Below are 26,732 nucleotides of genomic sequence, written 5' to 3' on the forward strand. Positions count from 1 at the left end.
TGGATAAAATCTCAGCATATCAAGCTGAGTTGCATCTTGATGTCCTCAAATCAGGCTGCACTTTGGAGGCAGTTTTGCTGCAGTAATGGGCTCTGTTGTTTTGCCTGATTCCTTCCTTTTGCTCCTGTCAGGGTTTTGTTAGTGAAGTCCATACAGTGGTCTGAAGTGCAGACCCTTCTCTGCACATTTCCTGAGAAATGAAGGGAAGAACATCCCATTTTCTTGCTCAAACCTCACGCCATAAAACTAAAACTGGCCTGAAAAAGCCTTGATTCAAACCTCAGTACATTTTTATCCCTTCAGCAGCTTGCAGGGAGGCATTAGAGACATTAGAGTGAATCAATCTACAGCAACTGCCATTGTTCCTGAACAGATGACAATGATCTTATCCTTGCAGGCTCTCTGAGGGAATTGTCTTTTCCAGCCTAAATGGAAACTTCCAGAATTCCAGCAAAGCCTTGATGCTCTAAGGCAGAGCAGTGCAACCCTTTGCTAAGCAGATATTAAATTGTGTGGCAGCTGGTTCCTTAAGGCTGTCACTTTATCCTGACACTGGTTTTGTGCTCCCCTGCCTGTCTTTATCTACCTGTTATGGCATTATCCAGGGATTTACACAGACTTAGCCAAATTTCAGCCTTTGTATTCATACAATGACATGCTGCTATCAGCTGACAGCCCAAGACACTGTTAACAGCACCAATAATAAGGATTAGTCCCTAATAATTCTGTTACTCATTGATGATTATTGATGATCACTCTTTCACCACCTGCTTTGTGATTTGTGGTTCCTGAGACAGCCCTGAGCAGCTGAGTTGGGTGGGCAGATGTTGCAGAAAGTGTTTACACTGCAGACAACCTCAAATGCTGGGCACAGAGCGGGTCTCAGCTGAGCTGGGCACTGATCACATCTCCCTGGGGTGTCAGAAATCACTCAGCAAACCTGCAGAGAATCCCAAGGCTGCAAGCCTCGCTGGTAGGAGAGAAAAGGAGGAAGAAAGAGAGGGATATAAATCAGGTTCCCATTCACCCCCTGGAGTTCAGAGAGTGGGGGAAGCAGCAGATTCAAAGGCTGTCCTGGGACACTTCCCCAGGTGGGCAGGACTGCCCAGGCAGGGAGGGTGGCACTCTGGCCCTGCTCCTCCTTTCCATGGTTGTTCTTCCCTGTGTTCATGTTGTATTTTCAGGGTCCCCTGTCATGGGGAGGAATAATGAATCTGACTCCATGTTCTTAGAATTTATTATTATATTTTTTTTTTTTTATATTTTATTTTTTAATTTTTATATGTTTATATTATATTATAATTAAATTATATTATAATTATATAATATTATATTATAATTAAATTATATTATAATTATATAATATTATATTATAATTCTATTATGGAATACTATAATAAAGAATAGAGAAAGGATACAGACAGAAGGCTAAAAGATCATAATGAAAATTGTGACTCCTTCCAGAGTCCTGACACAGCCTGACCATGATTGGTCATTAAGTTAAAACAATTCACATCAAACCAGTCAAACACCCACCTGTTGGATAAACAATCTCCAAAGCAGCAAAACAGAGGAGAAGCTAATGAGATAATATGGTTTTCCTTTTTCTCGGAGGCTTCCCAGGAGAAGAATCCCAGGTAAAGAGGATTTTTCACACAATGTGACAGTGACAGTTCATTTGTTTCCTGTTCCCTGCCCACAGGAAGGCAGTCAAGGCCACATTGGTTCTCCTGCCCCTGCTTGGCATCACCTACATGCTTTTCTTTGTCAACCCTGGCGAGGATGACATTTCCCAGATTGTTTTCATCTATTTCAATTCCTTCCTTCAGTCTTTTCAGGTAAGAGAGCAGGCTTACAGCTGAAAGCTCTATACTCTATACAGCTCTGTCCTTGCTGCTTTTCAGCCATGAAAATGAAAATCTGTGATAGAAATTATAGTTGCAAATTGTTGGGAAGGATGAAAGTTTGAAAAGAAAGTCTCACAGATATGTGTGCTTGGCATAAAGATTTTTGAATGTAGACTCTGAAGAAGGAATAGAGATGGAAGCAAGTTTTTATATAGTAGAAAAGAATTGCTGAGCCAGTCTTACTGGATAACCAAGGAGGCAAAGGGTGTGTTGGTTAGAAGGGGTTTTTATGGCTTAGAGCAAAGGATAAACCCACCTCAAACAAGAAGATGTTTTTACCAAGCACAAAGATAGCACAGGCAAACAAGTCAGCAAATGTGGCAAGTAGAAAAAAGGTCTCAGAATTTTCCACTGCAAGAAAACTGAAAAACAACTTCTAGCTTAAACTGTAATGTACTAACTTTTAGTGATTGGAGAATAGTAACATGAACATGGTAATTACAGTAGTTATGACAGGCTATAGATAATAGTTAAGGTATAGATTGGTTCTTCTGTATTAAGATGCTCAGCAAAGGAAAGTATAGAATGCATTGTAACCAAAACCAAAGGGTCTGCAGGGCTGCCTGCAGCTGGAGCTGACAGCTGTGGGCACAGCTCTGTCACCCACACCCTGGGCTGCTGTAACATCTGGGATGCAATAAACTGCATTTGGAAGAGCTGCCTGGGGTCCTGCATCCCTCAGCAAATAGCTCAGCTTAGTTCACACAGGAATAATAGATGTACAAGAGTGTCATGTGGAGTGGGAAATCCTCTCAAGTGTGGACTGGAGGGATTCATCTCCCTTAAGTCAGCACTGAGTTCAGCTCCTGACATAAAATCAGTAGAGAGAGAGATGTTTCATTCCACCTGCCTGAGAGAGGATGAGGGGTCCCCCTCCTGAGGTGCCTCTCTCTTCCCAGGGCACACACTGGGCTCAGACTTGGACTCAGTGTTGCTAAACCAAAGGGAAACAGCTCCTTCCTGTTGGACTTGCTGCTCTGTTTGGCTTCTAAGAGTCTCCAGACAAGTTTATGTTTATTTAATCAGTCTCACCTTTAGTTCCTCATTGCACCCAGCAAAGGAGAAAAGGGAGTAAAAAGAAGCTCTTTGTTAGGGCAATAATGATATGTTGTTCTGTGCAGCCAACAGCCCATTTTTTAATTAATGTTAGAAGTTATGTAATGTGGTGATATTTATTTTTAAGGGATGTTAGCAATTTATTTTAACTATTTTCTCTGATTCAGAAAAAAAAGACATGGTGAGTGTAAGTTTAGAACTAGTTGGTTAAAAAGAAAGGAAGACAACAAAACATTACTCAGCTGCTTTCAGAGAAATTCCTGATACTTTCTATTATTCAAAGATCATTCATGTTTCAAGGGATGGATCACTGAACAAACTGTTGGTAGGAATTTCTCTGGGAGGAAAGGGACAGTGTTTCAGACACACTTGAGCTGTGCTGCCCAGCCTGCTCTGAGCCATCAGCCCCATCTCCTCCCTGCCCTGGATTAACTGGAGCTCTGGCAGGATGGAAAAGGCAGTGCAATGTGAGAAATTGCCCCACCTCTGTGAATCTGGCACAAACCCAAAACAACTGAACACCCTGAAGGATCTTTAGCCACTCCTTTCTGCCCAGGTGGGTCCTGCAGCTTTACCTCCTGAACTAGGGTGGGAATTTGTTTGACACTGATGTTTTTACCTCCTGTGTGCAGGAACAAGTGCTCTGATGCCCAGGATATCACTACAAGCATGCAGCTGGCAAGCCAAATCTAGGGTTGGGTTACTGCTCTTACTGATTGCATCCCACCAGAAATCACAGCTGAATATCCAAAATAAAATATGTCCCCTTTAGCCTGACAAGGAAGAAGCTTGGCCTTTACCTGTGAAGTAATTCCACACTTTCATTCTCTAAAATTGATTGTATTTTTTATCTGCTGTTGCTCAGTGTCTCAAAAAAAAATGCTGCATTGCTCTTTAGTTCTATGAAGATGTGTGTAAGAAAGCAGGCACAGGGAATCTCTGGTGACTGGGTAATGTCTCTGGTGGTTCATGGTGATAATAATTACAGCCCTAAAACCAAGATGGGCAGAATTCCACTCTCAGGAATTCCAGCCTTTGCAGTCACTGCTGTCAGCAGATTGCCGAGAGCCTTTGAGCTCAGGTGAATTTAAGCACTCTGATGATGCACTTGCCCTCTTGGGACCATCTAAAGCCATTTAACACCCCTGTGAGTGCCTGGGGTGTCCCCCCAGAGCTGTCAGCCATGGGACAGCTCCTCTGAGGGGGATTGCATGATGGAGAGATGTTTTAGCCCAGCTGCAGGGACAATCCCCTCTGTCAGTAACAGTGTTCAAATATTTACCTAATAATTGCCTGCTTTCTCTTCTTTCCAGGGTTTCTTTGTGTCAGTATTTTACTGCTTCTTGAATGGTGAGGTAAGTAATTCACCCCTGGGAGGTGGAATTTGTTTGGGTGCCTGATTACAGAGACCTGAGATTTTTTTTTACAGGGGGTCCCAGTCCCATCAGTCTCTTGTAGAAGGCTCTTAATGTGCACCTGAATTTTCCAGCCTTTGTCCTCAAAACTATATCAGTTTCAGACTATTACCTGTGAGATCAGGGCAGAGGGAAAGAAGTTGTGCCAGATAATAAATTTTCTGTTCTTCATCTTAAGACTTCTTTGACGTTACTCATTAATTTAAAAAGACAATTTCTGGGCATAGATAATTACTCCTGAGCTGGACTCTGGTTAAGGATATGCTGCATACCCATTTTTATTGTACCATGCTGATCTGAGTGTTTGTCCATGTGGGTCACTACCTCTGAGTGATCACTGCCTGTTGCCTTCAGAAAAGAGGGCTGAAAACAGATTAAATCAGAATTAATATGAGGTACTGCTACTCAAGCAAGAAATGCTTCACTAATAACCCTCAGTGTTTGACTTCCACCCCAGAGTGTGAGAGATTTAAATCTTTCCCCTGCTTACATTGTCATTGACTCATTTACCTGCATTAAAATGTGTCATCTTTGTCCAGCTAAAATTTTAGTATCTGCAGAAATCAATTCCGTATTTCATTATTCCTGCTGTATTGGTATAAACTTTGTTTGTGCTGCTTCTTAATTTCATTGTGGGCTATGAGAAAGAATGGGCATGGCTTAAAGAGGCAGAATTTTATTTTAAATATTTTCATTTTACAAATTTATTTTATTTTTATTATATTTCTTTGTTTTATTTTACATTAATATCTTTCCCTCTTCCTCATGAATTCTGAGGTGATGCTTACAAGAAGCAGCTCAGTTTTCTGAGCTAAGCACATCCACTTTTATATCCTGGCAGCAGGTTTCTCTGTTCTCTTTCCAACTTTCCTTCCATAAATTGTCACCATTACATTTGCCTCTTAAAAAACAGGGAGTTTAAATCTTCCTCCAAAATACAGGTGCCTGTAGAACTGCATTTGCCTCAGGCTGTGTCAGGGGAGGTTTGGGTTGGGTATCAGGGAAAGGTTATTCCCCAGAGGGTGCTGGGCACTGCCCAGGCTCCCCAGGGAATGGGAACATTCCCAAGGCTGCCAGAGCTCCAGGAGCGTTTGGACAACACTCCCAGGGATTCACAGAATTCCCAGAATGACCAGGTTGGAAGAGACCTTCAAGGTCATCGAGTCCAGCCCAGCCCCAACAGCTCAACCTGAACCCTGGCCCCCAGTGCCACATCCAGGCCTTTGTTAAACACACCCAGGGATGGGGACTCCACCACCTCCCCGGGCAGCCATTCCAGAACTTTATCACCATTTCTGTGAAAAACTTTTCCTGCTATCCAGCCTGTATTTCCCCTGGTGCAGCTGGAGGCTGTGTGCTCTGGTTGTGTCAGTGCTGCTGCAGAAAGAGCCCAGGCCCAGCTGAGCACAGGCACCTTTCAGGAGCTGCAGAGAGTGATGGGGGCAGCCCTGAGTCTCCTTTGCTCCAGGCTGAGCACCCCCAGCTCCCTCAGGGCTTCCTCACAGGGTTTGTGTTCCCAGCCCCTCTCCAGCCTCCTTGTCCCTCTGGATGTGCTCAAGCTGGGATTTTTGGGATGTCTCTGCAGGAGTTGGACTCAATGATTTTTGTGGGTCCCTTCCAGCTCGGGATATTCTGTGGTCTACTTGTCATATTCATCAGGTCTGCACTGTTCCAGCAGAAGGAGAATCTTCCTGTAGATAGCAGGCTTTTTTAAAGTCTTTATTCCTTTTTCCACTGGTGTCCCAGTGACCATCAGGGGCTGGAACCCAGGCCATGTGATCTCACAGCCAGTCAGGACTTTCTGTCACCCCACTTCCATTTTGTGGCACTCAGACTTGGAGCTGTTGGCTGTTCACAGCAGGTTTTCACTCTTCTGGCTGTTCTGGCATTCTTTCAGCTGTTTTTACTGGGAGAAATATCCACACTTCCCGTTCCCTATACCAGTCTGAAGCTGTCTGTCCAAAGCCATGAGCCAGCATCCCATCTCCTGTGGCCTTGATGAGTTCAGATATAATCGAGCCTGTCAAAGGAGGGTGATTCACCTCATGCACTTCTAGGCCTTGAGAGCAAGCTACTGGGAGATCTGGACTGATTCCAGACCTGACTTTCCAGCTGCATCACACTGGGAGTAGGTATTTCTGAGGGAGTCTGTCCAAGGTTGAGACACCCAGCTTGGGATGCTGATTCATGTCCCTAAACTCAGATATCTGGTGCTGCTGGGGAGGCTGCAGAGGATCTGAGGCATCCCCATGGCTCTTACCAGCTGATCCAGGATCTGGAGAAGATTCTCATCTATTGTATTTGCAGGGACCCTTGTGGCAGAGAGGAATGATGAATCTGACTCCATGTTCTTAGAATGCTAATTTATTATTTTATGATACTATACTGTACTAAAGAATACAGAAAGGATACTTACAGAAGGCTAAAAAGATAATAATGAAAACTCCTGACTCTTTCAGAGTCCCGACACAGCTTGGCCCTGATTGGCCAAAGAATCAAAACAACTCACAGCAGAATCCAATGAAACAATCACCTGTGGGTAAACAATCTCCAAACACGTTCCACATGAGCACAACACAGGAGAAGCAAATGAGATAAGAATTGTTTTCCTTTTCTCTGAGGCTTCTCAGCTTCCAGGAGAAAAATCCTGGGTGAAGGGATTTTATCAGAGAATGTGAATGCCACACTCATCTGACTGGGAAGTGGGAAAGCCAGCTGGGATCCAATGGGGTTTTTCAGATGGCTCTTTGGCAGTAATTCAAGCCAGCCAATAAAACCTTTTTGCTTTTGGAGTTTTTTATCAGCTTGGTTTACAACAAGCACCTCCATCTGCTCACCTGAGCAGCTCCAGTCTGGGCTGGCTCTCCACTGCATGCCCAGACACCCTGAAGCCATGTGGGCACCCACAAAAGCTGAATTTGGGAGGGAAATCTTCCCTGTAGCATTTTTTGACATCTAATGTGCAACTTCCACTTGATTGACTAAACCATGGCAACTCTCTGACTGCTTCTTTGAGGTGAACCACAAGTCCAAACCCCCAAATATTAAATATTGTCTATTTTAAAACTGTGAAAAAACTTTGGGTTCATCTTAATGTACTGTGGCAATGTTTTTTTGGAATATCAGAAAGCTTTTTCAGGATAAAATTTCCTGTTCTGTTCTAGCCTCAGCTTTGCACAGCACTGAAGGAAAGCAGCAAACTCAGTGACTTTTCAGAGCTTTCTGGGTGTGTAATCACATTGTCCAGAACACAAATTTGCATTTCACAGTGCACTATTTTAAAAGCTGAGCTGCTCCCAGCCAGGCATCCCTACTAGAAGTGGTGATGAAGGCAATGCCACTCAATCCCCATGAGGTGCCTGATTTTGCTCAAAAAAGGGAAAAATAACCTGTGAGGGGCAGCCTTTCAGTAGCCTGAAAGCTTCATAGAAATCACTGAAGCCTTGTTGGTATCTCTTCACTGAGATATCTCTTCAGTGTTCCTGGCTGTGGTGGATGGGTTGATAACTTGCTGTCTCAGAAGGTTTTAAATAATTCAGGTTTTCCAGTTGCAGCAGAGCTGGGTTCTTTAAATGCATGTAAAGGTCTTTATCAGCTTACTCATCCCCCCACCCAGTGCCAGGTTTGCTCTGAATGATGACACAAGCAAAAAGCCTGGAAAATCCATCAGTTTAAGCTTTAATAATGCTGTGATCTCAGCTCCGTCCATCCCATCCTGTGTTTGATACACATCCTGCTGGGCACTTACAAACTGCCAGTAGCTGTCTGTAGTAGAGCTCAAAAATTATGGATTGCCCTCAAAAAAACCCCAAAATTTCCCTCATAAGATCTTCAATGAGTGCTTCATATCTGGGAGACTTGTCCCTTCACAATTCATGTGTTTCCTTTTGCTATTAGACTAAAAGCTGCTGCATTTAGTGGAAGACAGAGGAAACACCATTGTGGGTTCCTCAGGTGTGAAAGAATGGCTGTAGGGATGTTCTACTCCCTAGGAAACAACATTAAAAACCCTGATTTGGATTTTTTTTTTTTTCCTGAGGCTCAGTGTGTGATTTCACTGAGTTTTCTCATCAGGAAGTATTTTTGAGGAAGAAGGAGAATAATAGGGACTAAAATTCCTTCCCTGTCCAGGCTGGAATTGGATGCAGCCTTTGAAAAGTTGTGATGGATTTTAATGTTCTCAGAATAAGGAGAGCCTACAATTAACACCAGTCCCTTCTGAGGAAAGGAAATTGTGCAATGAATTTACTGCTTGTGTTTTAAAGTGCACGTAGAGATTTTGCAGTGAGATTTAGTAAATGCTGAGACTATTTCTCAATCTGATGTGAAAAAACACTTGGTTTGGGTACAGGGAAAGCATTAATAGCAGTTACTGGAATCTGAGCAAAAGGCAGAAATATTACTTAAGGCTGCATTTTGACAGAGCCACAGGAAATGGGACCATGTGTCCTGACAAACCTGCATGAACTGAAAACTAAAGAGGAAAATTCTGCTGGCTCTGGTAGCTTTATGCTGTACCCCTCAGTACAGTTCCCACAATATCTGAGCAGTGCAGTCTGTGTAGCTCCAAAACCTCTGCACAACTAAAACTGGGTTTAAAAATCAAAATCAGCATCTTAAAAACACTCAGGATGTGAGAGGCTGTTCCAAAGTAGAGTTTGCCTACAGAGTTGGCAAGGGTTGGACTCGATGATCCTTATGGATCCTTTCCAAGCTGAGATATTTTGGGATTCAGGGATTCTGTTCTGTGAAGTTTCTGTCCCTTTGTCTGTGTTCCTAGAGTTCTGTCTGTGAAGTTTGGAAAATGAAACAGCTGAGAGTTTTTCCTCTGTAACTTCTGTTGATTTAAACAAACATGCCTTGAGATCTAACCAAAAATGACACCTTGGTAACCCCTGATACCACCACAAAATGTCCCGATTTTCAGGGATTTGGTCTCACAAATGTGGCAGCACTGGAGGGGAAAAGTGAAGCTTTAAAATTCAGTCCATGCAAAGAATTTCAAACAGTCTGATTTTATTTCCCTCATTTTTGAGTGGACATTTGACCTGGGCATGCAGCCACCTCCCCTGCCCTCCTTTCCACAGAACACAGTGCTTCACACAGCTCCTGGACTGTGAAGCTGAAATAATTTCAGGCTTTTTTGGCTGCATGAGAGAGGCTGTCAGGCCCCTCAGCTGAAGATAAAAAAATCAGTAAATCAAAGAACCAATCTAAGATAATCAAGTTCAGCCATTCACCACACACTGCCAAGCCCCCACCAAACCATGTCCCCATCCACAGCTTTTGAACACTTCCAGGGATGGGCATTCCACCACTTTGTCAGCCCTTTCAATGCCTGACCACCCTTTCAGTGAAGGAATTCTTCCAAATTTCCAATCTAAACCTCTCCTGCTGCAATTTGAGGCCATTTCCTCTTGTCCTGTTGTTTCTGACTTGGGAGCAGAGCTCAGTCCCCCCTGGCTGTCCCCTCCTGTCAGGAGCTGTGCAGAGCCACAAGGTCCCTCCTGAGCCTCCTTTTCTCCAGGCTGAGCCCCTTTCCCAGCTCCCTCATCAGATTTGTGCTCCAGACCCTTCCCCAGCTCTGTTCCCTTCCCTCTTTCCAAGCCTTACAGACAAATTATTGCAGTGAATCCACGGAGGAGAAGCAGTTTAGATTAAAAGTTTGCAGCTTTTTGTGTTTTATTGCTTCTGAAAAGGTCTGAAGTTGTTTTGAATGAAGTGTGTGTGCCATGGGTGGGCACAAGGGGCCCCTTGGCACTTGACTCATTAATTTGCTTAGAGGCTTTATGGAAAAAAAAAAAGTTACATTTTTTGGACAGAGAGAAACACTAGAGGGCAAAAATATGCAAATTGTATTTAATCCAAGTGGAAAGGAGCATCTATGGACTTCCAAGAAAATTGACAATGAGAGGTTTCTGAGAAATTGAGGTGTTATGAAAATTGGCATAATGAAAAATCAGTATGCATTTATGTTGAATGCCACTTGAGAGTGAATGCAGCTTGTGAACTTCTGTTTCAATGACTGCAAAAAAACAAGATGCTCCTCAAAATGTTTTCAGTCATCTCACAGATCACAAGACTGAATTTAATTTCAGGTAATGCTGGATTTAAAAAAAAAGGGTTTAGAATGGAGATTTTTGGAGCAAAGATAGACTTTACATGAGCATGTAGTGACAGGACAAGGGGGAATGGCTTCAAACTGAAAAGGGCAGGTTTATATTGGGTATTAGGATGAAATTCTTCCCTGTGAGGATGGTAAGACCGTGGCACAGGGTGCCCAGAGCAGCTGTGGCTGCCCCTGGATCCCTGGCAGTGCCCAAGGCCAGGCTGGATGGGGCTGGGAGCAACCTGGGACAGTGGAAGGTGTCCCTGCCCATGGCAGGGGTGGGAGGGCTGAGGTTTAATGTTCCTTCCAAGCCAGGCCATTCTGTGGTTCTGTGAATGGTGTGAAACTGGGCTGGAGGAATGAATGCCCACACAACTCCTGCTGGATCCTTTTCACTGCAGGTCAGTTTTTCCTTTCAGTTCTTTAGTGAGCCCCTTCTGCCCAGGGCAATGTCACCATTGAGTCAGGAATGGGAAGAAAGGTGACACTTGACTCCAACATTCTCAGAGGCAAAAGGCTCCTTAATTGCAATTTGACAATATTTCTAACCAGCATCATTCACCCAGAACCTGAGTGGTTCTTAATCAACAGCCCTCACATGAGTTCTAATTAAGGAAACACCCTTTGGTGAACATCTTACGAGAAAACAACTGTTCAAAACACCAGCTGCAAGATTGTATTAATTCTTTCTCTCAGTCTTCTTAAAACTCCCCAGAACAATTCTTGGCAAAGTTTTTCTGTTTCTCTCTCTGACCAAACTGTCAGTATCCACAGGGGAAGATGAGTACAGCACTCCCAGCATTTCTCTCCTGCCTTTGACTCATCCAAAGTTTCTTTAAAGGAAGAGGGATCTTCCATCCAGTTCCTTTACTGGTGTCATGTCTACCTTTTAGCCAGACTTTAACAGTGATAGTTTTCTCCTGAGACAAACTAAAGTATTTCAGAGAGAGGCAAAGAGAGCATTTAAAGTGTTTCATATTCCAAATAGGGCTGGCTGCACTCCTGCTACCTCAGCAGTGATGAGAGCAACCAGAGGATAACAGAGGAGTAAGAATCCCTGCTCCAGAAATCACTTTTCCTTGATATCAAGTGTTTCTTGCAATTTCCAATTACCACCAGTTCCTTTAGAGAGTTCAGTGATCCTTGCAGACCTTTCCAGCCACGATGGGAGAGCCCAGCACGGCCATCCCAGAGCAGGAGCTTGGGAATGGCAATTCAGTGATCCTTGCAGACCTTTCCAGCCATGATGGGAGAGCCCAGCACGGCCATCCCAGAGCAGGAGCTTGGGAATGGAGGTGACAGGGTTTGAGAACAACCTACATCTACAAAGGGATGGTGCTTGATGAGGGGGTGCTCATGGAAAAGCAAGCTCCACTCTGAAGCTGAATGAAGGGAGCAAGGCAAAATTAAACAGGGAAGAAAAAATACAAGAGTGAGGATGATGAAGCACTGGAAGAGAGGCTCAAAGGTGTTTTGAGATCTCTGTCCTTGTTTGTGCAGAAAATAACTTGGTAAGACCCTGATATAATTTCAAAACTGGATAAAACCACTGTGTTGGATGTGCTCTGGTCATGGTATGGGACCAGAGGCCTTCTGATGTCCCTTCCTACCTTAATTATTATATAATTATGAGTTCTGTGTCCATAATAAAGTGCCTGTCCTTCATTTCTATCCATATCCTGGATGGATACATAACCAGCCTAGACCTGAGTCTGAAAACATCCTTTTAGAGCCTGAATTCTTAGCTCAGGACTCAGACTCAGTATTATCTGACCAATATCAATAATCATCCATGAATTGACATTTAAAATGCAATTAACTGGCTTGGAGAGAAGACATCATCAGAGAGGAATAGATCAGATGCCACTGTAAATTATTCTCACAGCAAGGTGCAAGGCAAAGATAAATATGTTTAATTTTATTTTTCTGTTGACCCTTTAGCCAAGCATCATCTGTCTTTCAAAATCTATTAAGCTCAAAGTGGCTTGCTTTGATCTGATCATCTTGGGAGGCTGTTAATTAGAACTGCCAGCTCTGAGTCACCCCTGAAATGGTTTCTCATCCCCTGCCCATCAGCCCAGGCTGGCTCCACATTATTCATCCCAAGCCCACAGGATGTGCATTAAGCATTCCTTAAAATCTCTGAAAAAATACGAATTTGGAGGTGGACTGGAGGGCTAAAGTTTAATTCCCTTTGCCCTGAGGATCCTTTCCCATCCCATTTTCCTCCTCATTACACCACTGCTGATGTGAGGGTGACTCCAGAGCACCCCACAGCAAAGCCAGAGGGGCTTGGGGTGGGCTGGGTGCACCCCTGGCCTCCCTCTGCTGTGGGCAGTTCTGGTCCTTTGTGGCCCAGAAGAAGGAGCAGTATTTGTTTCCAGACAAAAATGTGTGGCAAGTCTAATATATAGCTGGTCAGAATTATTGCAGCTTCTTGAACTGTTATTTAGGATACCAAAATTGCACTGCTGTGGCCTTACAAATAAACTTAGACATCCCAGGCTATGAAAATATCCCCAGATTGTAATGAATTGCTGCCAAAGACCCTGGGAAAAACAACCAAAAAAAAAAAAGGGATTGCAGACTAATTAAGCAGGATATTTTTTTTTAGGCAGAAAAAAACCCCATAACAATTACATAAATAGTGGTGTGATAGAGGGTACCTGCTGAAACAAAACCCAACATTGTGCCCAAGCTTTGTTTTTGTTTCCTTTGAGCCTTGCAGGTTGTTTTGACTACATCCCTTCCTGACCTCAGGAGGATTAAATCCAGATAATGGCATCTTCATGGGGATGTTCAGTTCAATATTTTTGTGATGGTAACGTGAGCACCCTTAGCCTGAGGGGTTGGGTCTGTGGGAGCCTTGCACAGGTGCAGGTGCTCAGTGATGTGGTTGATTTATAAAACGTGGATAAAGACACTCCTGTCTCTCTGGGAGCATCAGAGCTCCTCACCTGGAGATCCAAGGTCTGTCAGCCCAGGGGTCTCTGTGCTGAGGCCACTCTGCTTCTTTGCCAATATTTGACCAACACAACATTTGCTATTAAATCCAGCATTTGCCATCCATCCTCCCTGAGGAACTGTCACGGACATATTTTATGAAAAATCCTTTTGCCAGGATATTTCCTCCTGAGAAGCTGAGAGGCCTCAGAAATGAAATGTAAACAATAATTATCTGCCATGTAAACAATAATGCTGCTGTGGAATGTGGCAGGTGCATCTTTGATTGGTCTCTTATGGTTGTTTTTAATTAATGACCAATCACAGGTCCAGCTCTGTCGGGACTCTGAGCAGTCACAAGATTTTAATATCATTCCTTTCTTTGCTAGCCTTCTGATGTCTCATTTCTCTTTCTTTTAGTATAGGTTTAATATATAATTTTCTTTTAATATAATATATATAATAAAATAATCAATCAGCCTTCTGAAACATGGAATCAAGATTCTCATCTCTTCCCTCATCCTGAGGACCCTGCAAACACCAGCACAAGGAACACCCTGAACATTTGGAAAACTTGTAAAGTACCATTTAAGGCATCACCTTACATTTATTTAAGTTCTGTTAATTAATGGATGGGATTTTCCCACCCCTCAAATCCTAAACACCTAATACATGCAGAGAACCAGCTGAGCTTCTCACCTTCAGCTTCATTTATGGGCAATGATTCACACAAATGAGACCTATTTTAATTGTCTCTTTCTGATGAGGTGTTGCCAGTACCTTAGGTCTTATTAAGTCTCTACAGGGAGAGGCCAAGACTTCAAAAATCTCATGAAAATTAATTTCACTGCAGAGTCAGGCACAGTGAGACCAGTGCCTTGAAATTTAAAGATCCACTTTGCTCGTCTGGACATTGCTTGAAAGTCCCTCTTGTTCATCTGAAGCTTGCAAAAAGATCCATTCAAAATTCATCAGCCTTCCACAATTTGCAGAATTAAAGTCCAGAGTTATTCTCCAGTCACCTCCAACTGCAGCACAAGGATCTGGAACACAGCAAAAAAGGTGCTTAGATGTAGGTGGAAGTTGTTGAATTCACCACTGCAACCTGTTTTCAGAGAAAAAAAAAAATCAGTCTTTTTTAAAGCCCATTGAGATCTATGTAAACCTTACTCATTTAATTAATTTACCTTCTTATCAGGATTTCTGGGAATAAAAAGTGGCATTTGAGCAGAGCAAGAACTTAATCACAGACTGCTGAACACCATGAATATACAGATGAGATGTGAGGAAGAAATTCTCCCTGTGAGGGTGGGCAGGCCCTGGCACAGGTGCCCAGAGCAGCTGTGGCTGCCCCTGCATCCCTGGCAGTGCCCAAGGCCAGGCTGGACGGGGCTTGGAGCAACCTGGGATGGTGGAAGGAGTGGAATGAAATTATTTTTAAGGTCCCTTCCAACCCAAACCATTCTGGTATTCTGTGACTATTCTACAGACAGAGAGTGTTGAGATAGATATAGATGATATAGATAGAGATATAGATATAGATAGATATAGATAGATATAGATATAGATATAGATGATATAGATATAGATATAGATATAGATATATAGATATAGATAGATATAGATAGATATATGTAGATAGATATAGGTATAGATATAGATATAGATATAGATAGATATAGATACAGATAGATATAGATATAGATATAGATATAGATATAGATATAGATATAGATATAGATAGATATAGATATAGATAGATATAGATAGATATAGATATAGATATAGATATAGATATATAGATAGATAGATATAGATATAGATATAGATATAGATTAGATATAGATGATATAGATATAGATATAGATAGATATAGATATAGATAGATATAGATATAGATATAGATATAGATATAGATATAGATATAGATATAGATATAGATATAGATGGGTTTTTTGTGCTACTGTTGGGATTAAATGTGTGAGATGGTATTTTATGTTTGGATTTAGATGTTTATTAGTTTTTATCTATATTATAGTTTTATAATCTGTGAGTTCTCTGGCACTTTAATAAATTAAAAATGGAGCTGTATCTTTTTTTAAATAACATTTTTAAAGGGAAATTGTTTAATTAAGAAATAATACTTAAATTATTTTTATTTTTAACTTTATAATTAATTATGTGTGGTTTGTAATGCAAAATTTTTTATTTAATTATATAATAGTACTTAAACCCATAAAGAAGAAGGTGAAGAAGAATTAGTTTCTGTTTTAAAAGTTTTATTTTATTTTTCACATATATTATTATATTTTAAAATTTTAAACTTTAATTTTTTTATTATGTGATATGTTATACTTTTATTTAAACTACACACTTGTAATTTTAGTTTTATTATTTAATTTTGGATGTTTTCTCTATGGCTTTAGGTTAAATGTAGTGTTCTTTTGGGGGGGTTAGTGTTTGTTGGTACAGAAAGGTTACAGTTAGGATTCTAAAAGAGAGGACCTGCTGTCCTTCTGGCCCTCACTTGTGAACACTTCCAGGTGAGGGATGTCCCCTGGGGACAGAGGATGGTGACATCCCAATAGCCTTAATTCCAGCTTCCATTGCTGTGGCAGCTCATTTGTTCCTACTCTTCTTACTATTATAATAACTATTATATTTTAGAATATTATTATTTATAAAAATAAATAATTATATATATAATTTAATATATATTAAATATACACTATTTAATATATTTATTATATAGTAAATATATATATATTTACTATATAATAAATATATTAAATAGTGTATATTTAAATTTATATATACTATTATATATTTAAATATATATATTTATTATATAGTAATATTGTATATATATTTAGTATATTTATATATAAATATTCTTTATATATATTTATTTTATATATATTATATTATAAATATTGTTATATATATATATATATATATATATATATATATATATATATATATATAATATTTAGTATATTTTAGTTTTATTACATCCAAAAGCTCCAGGTGATTCGTCCCCTTTGTTCTGTGTAAGTGGATCAAAACTTCTTCCTCTCTCCTAATGATACATGACATTTCTTCCAAAATGTTATTTCTAATGTTACTCAAGGCTCTTTTCTCAGCTCATTTCTAGTTGAAATGCAGTTTCTTTCAGTTTCTTGCAGATGCAATTTCTTGCAGTTTATGGCTGCCAGTGTCTAGTACAGGTAATAGCAGCACAAGGTTGATGTCTATTTTGTCAACAGAAAACCTTCTCTGAATGTTTTCATCCTTCTCTCCATCTCTTTCATTTATTTTGTTACTCTGCTGTGGAGGAGGGGGAAAAGAGGTTTTTAACAGTACTTTTTATTTAGTATGCTCTATAAGTCTGACAGCTGCTCTGATTAGGTGATCCAGTCAGAAGAGAAAAAGTTCCCCACTGATTTCCTTTCATCCCATTATCCAAATCCTTTTTCTTGACTGTTCCAAAGCAGTGCCCACGCTCTGTAGGCACAAATAATGTTGGCAAACCTGATTTGACCACAGCTCTGAAACTGGGATTATTGACTTTACACATGGCAGAAAGAGCTGAAAAGGGCATTTCTGAAAAAGGACCTGCTTGCAAGAAAGAGACAGACCAAGGGTCAACACAGGCACTCTGTGCTCAGAGCAGGGGAAATTTTTGTCCTGTCAAGCAACTAAAGTTCCTCAGAGGTGAGGCTGATAATTTGTGTTCCAGGGCTCCTTGTGGAGCTCTAAGCACTGATGACAGCCCAGAGCAATTCCTTGGGCAATTTCAGGTCATAAATGTGCTAATGCTGACTCTGGGACATGGTCTTGACTCTAGAAATGCTTAATTAATAGAGGAGGCTGCTCTTACAGAGATTAACAACCGTGTTTGATAGTTGATATTTTGCATTCTCTTTTTCTTTTACTCTTCCACTGTGCTATAGCCTTTTTTTGGTGTCTTTTAACACATTATTACAGTAGCCACAGCCACTTTTTTTTTCTTTTCTTGCCTAAAGTTAACCTAGCATCTTGTTTCTGAGTTCAAGTACAGGATATAAATTTGGCCTTAACCTTTTCTGCTTGCACTCTGGTCACATACTAATTGCAGTTAATTATTCTGTCATTAAAAAATGCTTTGCCCTCACCCTTGAAAGTGCAGAGCCCATTTCCATGTGCCCAGTCCATTAGGAATGGCTCCAGCTGTACAAGAAGACAGCATTTTTGTTATTTTTTTTTTAATCCTGTCTCAAACCATATCACAAAAGCCAACTGCTTGTTTAGACTCACATCTTTATCTCCAGGTGGCTCTTTTTGACTTGGTTGGCTTGAAGCACAAATGATAAATCTAATCTGGCTTCAGTGGCTAAGTATCTCTTCACACTGGTTCCTCAGGGGAAAAAAAAAAACCACAACAAAAAAAAAACCCACAAAAATTAAAAATATTAAAACTCAAACAACAACAAAAAAAAAACCCAACCCACAAAATTTCACTGCAGAAGAAAGGAAGAAATTTTTTCTAAATCTCAGCATTTGGTGACATCTGGGGAGAAAGGAGCATTCAAGAAGCAACTTCCCTCTGCATCTCAGGGCTTCAGGGGACAGTTTCCCATGACAGTGGTTCATGTGTTACTTAAACCACTTGTCTGGTTTAAGCACTCAGTTAGGCTGGGTTTGTCCCCAGAGGAGCAAGGAGTGTTTAATTCCACAGGTCTGAGTGCCATCCTCTGGGGAATTGTGTCTCTTTCTCCACTCTCTGTACTGGAAGCATAAATAATGGATCCAATAATTGGATGGGGGTTGGAACAGCCTGGTCCAGTGGAAGGTGTCCCTGTCCATGGCAGGGGGCTGGAATAAAATGAACTTTAAGGTCTCTTCCAGCCCACACCATTCAGTGATTCTGTGATAATTGGCCAAGATTAGGAGTGAGTCTGTCAGGGGAGGTGCCTCCTCCTTTACATGGACTCTGCCACATGGATTTGCTTCTGGGTGTGCTTTATATCCCCCCTCCCATCCAGAACCAGGGGCAAGGATCCCTCTGCCACTGCAGGTGGAACCACGGTAGGTTTGCCAATAGTGAATTCCCAAGTACAACACCATGGCACAGCTTTCCAGTGTTCCTCCTGTTTCCCAGGAGGGCTCAGTGAGCCAGGGAGGTCATTTTGGGGAGAAGGGGATGATGGTCCAGGCTGCTGCAGTTTGTGATGGAGTCCATCCTGACTCTGCTATTTCATATAACTGTGCCATTCAACTCATTTTATAACCTGAACAAACCCCATCGTGAAACTGCTGGAGAGGTGTTGAAGCTACTGCTCCATAATGAGAGGCTCTTCCAGAAACCCTCTGCACTGTTGTTGAACCACATTGTTCTCATTCTCATCTCCAAATCACTCATGATGATCATGCTCTTCCTGGCAGTGCTGTCTTTAATTCTCCTTTTATTGGTGTTCTCTCTTCTCTTTCTCCAGCTCTATTCCCTCATATTCTTTGTTTCATTAGGTTCTGTCTGACCCCTACTAAGTGTAAAAAACGTTATTATTTATATTGAAACAAATCATTGATTGAAAATTAAAAGAAACCCAGAGTAGCTTTCTCCTCACCTTACCTTAGAAATCTGCAGCTGCTTGTCTTAAATCACAGAAGCATCAATTAGGTTGGAAAAGACCTCTGAGATCACTGAGTCCAAGCTATGACCTAAAACCACCATGCCAACCATGGCAGTAGCACAGATCACAGCTGAGAACACAACCAAAGAAAGAAACCCTCTGCTCTGATTTGCCCAATCTCTGCCTCTAGAAGGGCTCTGATAGAAAAGCCACATTTCCAGGTTGAGGATTCCTCTGAAAAGGCCCCAAAGAGGCAACTGCAAAAGTGTTTTCCAGGCTGGTACTCAAAAACCTGCAGTATTCCATGGACAAAGCTGTGCTGGGAGGGGATTGTCTGCTCACAGTTTCTCACAAGCAGTGCTACAGCCCAGGGCTCTGAAAGCCCATCCAGAAATGGGACAATTGAAACCAGCCAAGAGAAGAGGAGCAGTTTCCCCTTTTCTGTGTCCTCCTTGTGAACTCTTCTGTGTTTTAACCATGGGGCCTTCACGCTGTTCATCTGAGGCACCTAAAACTGACAGGGTGTGTGGTTTGGGTTGGAAACACCTCCAATCCTGAGGTGTTTCAACTCATCTGAGCACCCTTAGACAGGACACTTGAGCTGCTCCGCAGTGGGGCTGGAGACTTTGTGTGTTCCTTGTGTTTTGAGTAGACCTCACAAAGCCCCTGCAGACAGTCCCCAAGCTCTCAAATAAATGAAGAAAAGCAATGTTTCTTCATCTTTGAGCAATTTTATTTTCCACTCCACCTTCCATGCAGCGCCAGTGGTGGTGACAGACACGCCCAGGGTGGCTTGGATTGACCTCACCAGGTGCTGAGAGCTGAGAACCTGTGCCAGCAAGGGCTTCACAGGCTCTGAAAGCTCCTCCCAGGCCTCCTCCCAGGCAGCTGATGCCTTTGAGGTCTCCTCCACAACAGCATCACTGCTGATAATGCCCAAAGTTCCCCTTGCCTGTGGTAAAATGGGGCTTCAAACAATCCTTTACTTTTGGGGGATGCAGTGAAAATAAGTATATGATAAAGACTAAAAAATATCCATGATTAGATAACAATATTGTCTGAACTTACCTAAATTTATAATCCAGACATTTTAAATAGAGCTTGTTGTCTAGACTCATTTTATAACCTATTAAAGAAAATAGGTATTTTTCATCTGACCACAAATATCTGGTCTGTTTTGGACACCTGCTTTAGAAGGAGATGAATCATCCCCTTTGACCACACTGACTGGTTCCCTCTTGGTGAGGAGGAGATCTATAGGTCACTAGTTGAGGTGTAATGTCTATATTGCATTATCTATAACCCCTCTTTGTAAAAAACAATGCTTTTGGTTAAAGGAGGCTCTGGCGTGATACAGTTTTATGTAACAATGCTTCTTCCAAAGTTCACTAGATTCCAGGTTGGCAGCAGAATGTCAGCATCCTTTCCAAGTGTCATGAACAGTCCAGGCTTTGGACTCTTCAGAAAGCTGGGCCCAGATTCCTCTCACCTAATTTTGTAGGCTTATTTATCTCCCTGGGTTATGGGTTTGAATTGGTTTCCTCTCTACAGTAAGCAGATATCAACAAGAATATCCAGAAATTGGTCCAAATGCTTCATGCCAGGTTCTGACTTTGAGTCTTCCCTGCCAGGGATTTGGCAGGGATTTGGTCTTTTTTAGGAGTATTTCAAGCCTTCCCTCTCATTGTGTTTGAGGTTTAGGGTTCCCTTCTCCTGTTTTTCTCTTGCTTATATATGTATATATTTGAGCCAGAGTTCCTGGGCTCTTTCTATGCTCCAAGGGAAAAAAAAAAATTACACTTAAATTCAAGGTTCATCTGACCTATTGGTCAGCACCTGCTTGAGGATGACCTTCTGCTGATGTGGAGCAACTTCCACTGCCTGCTGGAGGTGCTGGGTCAGGTGTGCCAGAGCTTGGTGAGATCCCCTGTGATTCTTCACATCCAAGGGCAGCAGGGGCCCCTGGGATGGGGCTCTCCAAGAATTCCATCAGGTCCTGGACAGACCTGGATGCACCATCCATCAGGTCCAGCCATCCTGAGGGCTTGATTCAGTTGTGAATGTTTAGACTTGTTGGAAATGCTCTGGGGTATTTAAGACACCAGATACAGGACATAAGGTGTGTAAAATTGTTTTTTCCCTGAGTCAAGTACTCAAGAGAACATCAGTGAATTAGAAGCTCCCATTCAGGCACCTGTGGTGCCTAAAGAGGCTGACCTGGAACAGAGGCTAGACAGAGTTAAAGGAATAAAGTAGGGATTTATTAAAAAGGCCTTCAAAGGATACACCTTGGGCAGCACAAGAGCCTGGCCATGGCTCTGCCCAAGGTGGATCCAAGATGGATGCTGGGTCATGAGTTTTCAACTTTTTAAGTTTTGGTCCATTTCCATATTGGGGTAATTGTCCAATTACAGCTTCAGGTTATGCAGTCCCATCCTCCCAGATTGCTCTCCTCAATTTGCTGTTGTTTGCACTTTTTGGGCCTGAAGCTGCGATGGTGTCCTTGGTTCTGGGGCTGGAAAAGGATTGTTTTGTGTGACTGAACTATGAGGAGAACCTGCTAACACTTTATATGAAGTTCAGAGTTATATACCAATGCAGTACAGAATCTGGAAAATATGAAAGCTAAACCTTAAGGCATCATTCCCCCCCCTTTAAAAGCTTAAGGCATCACCTGTGACAATTTCAAGCCTTCCCTCCCACTGTTTGAGGTTTAGGGTTCCTTTCTCCTGTTTTTCACTTGCTTGTCCCAGCACTGTCCAGCTTCCCTTTACACCTGAAATGGTGCCTTGACGTTGTCCCCTGTGTTCCTCCCCACGTGGGTTCTGCTGCCAGGAAGAGGTGGCACCACTGGCAGGACCACCACTCCCTGTGGGTGAAATTCTGAAATTCTGAAATTAAACCTGAAATTGTGCCTTCATGTTGTGCCCTGTGTTCCTCCCCAGGTGCGTTCTGCTGCCAGGAAGAGGTGGCACCGCTGGCAGGACCACCACTCCCTGCGGGTGCGCGTGGCTCGGGCCATGTCCATCCCCACGTCCCCCACGCGCATCAGCTTCCACAGCATCAAACAGACCGCGGCCGTCTGACCTCCCACCGCCACCACCACCACCACCACCACCACCACCCCGTGGCCTTCAGAGCTCTCCTGTCTCCACTCCCGCCCCAGAGCCCCTTCCTGCAACCTGCAAACTCTGCTCCTTTGGCCCCACTGATCTCTTTCCAGTGAGGGGCCCATCCTGTTTCATCTCCCACGTCCGCGATGCTGCTTGGAGGCAACCAGGAAAAAGCCTCTTGGAGTTGGTGGTGGTAAAACAGATTCAAAGAAGGAACAGGTTCGACCCTGACTGCATCCTGTGGAAGTTCACAATGCAAAGTCTAAAACAGCACACTGGCAGGAATAATCAATTTTTTTTTCACCTTACTTTCTTCTTCTTTTTTTTTTTGTTTTTATTCCCCTTTTCATATTGTGGTGAGCAAACTGTTTTGAACACACTGCCCATCTCACTCTGTACATTGATTCCCAATGATTTCAACAGTTTTGGTGTATAATAGCCCATCCCTTTCTTGTTTTCTTTGTAAAAATGTTTCTTCTGTGCAAAACTGTCATTTGAGAACTTGTGGCAGCAAGAAAAAGAGCATCTGAATGGTGAAAAGGTGTGAAAAGCCTGAATTTATCTGCCTTCCCCATTTCTCTCTTGGACAGACTGGGAATTGTCAGGGCATCGCTGGACTGTTCCACACAGGGCACTTTGCCTGGTGAGCACCATGCCCTGCGCTTACACAGATTTTTAAAGGACAGGAGTAGCTCTAAGTAGCTCTACAAAATACTCTCATTCCTCTTAGCCCCACGCTTCCAAGCACAGTGTAAGTGGAAAGCCTTTGGAAAGTGGTTTGTTTTCAGCTCAGAGCATTAGGGCAGGGAAGGACAGCTCTTCTGGGTTTAAAAAACACAAAATGAAAGCACTGTAAAGATAATACGGATGAGAAGAGGATGTTTGTGTTCCAAGGAAAATGCTACGTGCTGCACAAAAGTATCTATTGAGCATTTTGAACTAGAGCAGTTGTATCTACCAGGCTTTTTATGTGATGTTCAAGAAAACTGTATATTTTCAATAATAAACACTACTCTGGGTTGGTTTCAATATAACCAGGCATCGTTTTCTTTAACTCTGGAAAGTTAAAGAGGACATCTGTCTTGAGAGTGGTTTTGCAGCTGAAATCAGGGAAGGAAATCCTGTTCAGTATAGTGAGCCAAGAAGAAGAACAACCTCATGATAATATCCTGACATGGGGGCATTTAAATGCAAGAAGAATTGCCTCCCTTCTCAGCTCATGGTTTCGTACTGGATCCCTGTCCCTCTGCACTCTCTCCACTGGGCTTTGCCACAGCAGTAAGAAAAATGTTGTGTTATACATTCTCCATCACCTGCATCTCAACAGAGCTGGAGTAATTTGCTGTTTCCACTTTTATCAAGCTTACTCTGAATTTTCTTCAGATGTTTTATAGGACTTTTCAGCACGAGCTTGATTTAAACCTACAGATTTATGTTGCTCTAGTTTTCAGGGGCTGGAAAATCTCTTGGAAAACATTGTTACAAATCCCCTGCTTATGGGGGGTGGGGGGGGGGGTTGTCTGTCCTATCAGCTCAGTCATATTAAACTTTGAGCTTGCTGGCAATGAACAGCAAATTTAAATAAACAACATTTTGTAACTTTTCCCTCTCCTAACTCATTTGGACTCATGTGCTTCAAAGAGATACCAGAGGGAGGAAGGAGATTTGAGTGCCTGATGAGAGAGGACCTGCTGTATTTTCTGAGACCCCTGATGAGAGGAATGTTGAATCTGATTCCATGTTCTTAGAAGGCTAATTGATTATTTTATGGTCTATATTATATAAAAGAATACTAAATTATACTAAATAATACAGAAAGGATACTTAGAGAAGGCTAAAAAGATAATAATGAAAACTCCTGACTCCTTCCAGAGTCTCAACACAGCTTGGCCCTGATCGGCCAAAGAGTGAAAACAACTCCCAGCAGAATCCAATGAAACAATCACCTGTGGGTGAACAATCTCCAAACACATTCCAAAGCAGCAAAACACAGGAGAAGCAAATCAGATAATACTGTTTTCCTCTGAGGCTTCACAGCTTCCCAGGAGAGAAATCCTGGCAAAGGGATTTTTCCAGAAGATACGACAGTGACAAGGATTGGGTGAGTTCTTTTATTCCTCACAGTAGCAATGCCCAGCCCCTGGCATCTTGTGTTTGAAGGGAGGGACACATCTACAGGTTAGAAACATGCACTGTGAGTATCTCTGTGTTTGCTCTAGCTCTGGGCCATGCTGGGATGAAAAAGGGATTTGCAGGGCAGCAGATTCTGTCAGAAACTGCAGGTTATTGATGCTGCCAGGAGTGCAGCAGACATGGAGCAGGTCTGAGTAGAGATAGAGAAGAAATTTGGCAGCTGAAGCAGTGAACTAATGGTTAACTCTGGGGTCCTTTAGAGTTTACCTCAGTGAGCCACTGGAATATATCACTGCCAGGGCACCCACTTTGTGCCAGTGTTTTGGGCTATTGCTGCAATGCCCCTAGTTTCACTTAAAATAGTATTCCCTGAACATTTAAGACAATAAACAGGTGAAGACAGTTAAATGTGGTTTGTGTCTTAGTAAGTCAGGTGGCTGATCTCCCACTGCACTTGGTACCTACCCAAGGAAATTGTGCAGCTTGAAGAAAATTAAAATAACCTTGTCAGCTCTGCAAGCTCTCACCCCCAGGACTTTGGAAGAAGTTCACAGTTCACTCTCCTGACAGCAGTGGTGCTGCTCTTGTCTCTGCTGCATCTCTGGTCCCAGAGGTGGACAGCTAACATCTGTCACCAACAGCATTTGGGACATCCAGGCTGGATGACAAAATGCTCTCCTTTCCTGGGAACACCAGCCAGAGAGTAGCTGCTGGTGGCATCCCAAGACATGGGGTGCTCAGAAATTGATTAATTTGGCTTTAGCTCTTTGGAAATCAACCCAGGAGAAAACACCTGGGAGCAAAACAGATAAGCAAGAACTTCCATTTTCCCTGGGTAGCCCTTCATAAAAATGCTGGAGGTGAGCCACACACCCTCATGCCAAAAAAACAAATAAATATTTCTGAATTTGCACTGAGTGATGCTGATCTTGCCTTTTAACTGTGAATCAATGGTTTGGTGATTATCCAGGATACCTGTGAGCAGAGCTGCTGAGCTGTTCCCCAGATGTCTTGGGCAGCAAAGGGGAGTTCCTTGGCCTCTCCTGAAGGTGAGGACTTGGCTGAGGAGCAGCAGTGTGGAAAAGCACCCAGGGAGCTCATGGATGCTGAAATCAACCCAAACCAGGCGTGTGACCTGGCAGCAAAGCTCTGGGATGTTTTGAAGGAAATTATTATTCTACTTTGCACTCCTTAGACCACAGCCAGATGCTGTGCCCAGTTTGGTGACCCCAGCACAGGAGATATTCATAAACTAATGCAAGATCAGCCACAGGGGCACCAAAATGCTCAGGTCTGGAGCACTCTCCATGTGCAGAGATGCAAAAGGACCCGATTCAAAATGAGGAAAGGATTTTGGATGGAGCTAACTACAGCCTGCCAGTACCTCAAGGTGGCTGACAGACCCAAGCCCTTCACAGTGGCTTGAGGCAGGAGGAACAGGCAATCTGTAACAAAAAAGAGGCCAGATAAGATGGAGAAAGGAGGAAGTTTTTCCTCATAAAGGCAGTTAAGCAGTGGCAGAGGTTTCCCAGTGGGGGTGGGAGATTCTTTGAGGATTTTTTCAGACCCAAATGGATAAAGCCCTGAGCAACATTCTGAGCTTGCTGTGAGTAGGGGGTTTGGACTGGAGGCTCCTGAGGTGCCTTACAACCTGGATTCTGCCATCCTCCAAGCACTGGTATTGTCAGTCATGCCTCTAAGACAAGAGAAAAATGAACATGATCAAGGTCTGGCTGCTGCCTTTTTCCCTGTGCACCAGAGGCTTTGGAAACATGCTCATGTCTCCTCTCTTCAAAAGAAGCTTCTTCCTTTGCTGTCTCCTGGCAGGAAGGCACAGATGAATAAAGTCACTCTCTTTAGGGAAAACTCTCCTCTTTACTTTGTGATGCCTTTTAAAGCCGTGTGTCCCTTTCAACAAAACAATCATTCATGGCACAAGTCTGGGCTGATTCAGATGGAGCTTTTGGATCAGCAGGAACAGTCTCAGCTCATCAGTGCCAGGAAAATGGTGGTGGGTCTGTTGCAGTGACAGCATCTGTGCCCGTGTGTGTCTGTGTGTGTGCTCATGCACACGTGTGTCCATGGCCCCCTGTGCATTTGAAGAAAATGGATCAAATTTCTCTGGATTTATGGCTTATTTTGCAGGAGGAAAACAAAGCTGCTTGTGTTCAGTGAGTCATTATGGAAATGAACAACTATGAGCACTCAAGTGCTTGAAACAAGACTCTCCAAAGCTCTTCCAGGAAAATGTTTGCAGTGCTGAGCACCACAGATCATGTGTGTGCCAACTGGCTGGGGCACAAGTGTAAGCTGACTTTGGAGCTGGGCTAATTGCTTCCCTCTGACACTATTTAAATCTTTTTTTTTCCCCTCCTCCTTTGCAGTAAATGCCCAGTTCCAGCTTGCAGTGGAGCCAGCTGTGCTGCAGTTACTGGGATGCAGAA

General features: G+C 42.6%; 1 protein-coding gene across 3 annotated transcripts in view; it reads left to right on the plus strand.

Moving 5' to 3' along the window:
- CRHR2 (corticotropin releasing hormone receptor 2) overlaps window positions 1-23,758 on the plus strand; it is a 154,119-nt gene extending 130,361 nt beyond the window's left edge. For all 3 annotated transcript variants that reach the window (XM_036406635.2, XM_036406637.2, XM_036406638.2), the window contains 3 exons: window positions 1,703-1,838; window positions 4,277-4,318; window positions 21,988-23,758. In XM_036406635.2, the coding sequence (XP_036262528.1) occupies window positions 1,703-1,838; window positions 4,277-4,318; window positions 21,988-22,128 (319 nt within the window). In that variant the 3' untranslated portion in view covers window positions 22,129-23,758. The remainder of the gene's footprint in view (window positions 1-1,702; window positions 1,839-4,276; window positions 4,319-21,987) is intronic.
- The last annotated feature ends 2,974 nt before the right edge of the window (window positions 23,759-26,732 follow it).

Source organism: Molothrus ater, chromosome 1, assembly GCF_012460135.2.
Source record: "Molothrus ater isolate BHLD 08-10-18 breed brown headed cowbird chromosome 1, BPBGC_Mater_1.1, whole genome shotgun sequence".
Lineage (NCBI taxonomy): Eukaryota > Metazoa > Chordata > Aves > Passeriformes > Icteridae > Molothrus > Molothrus ater.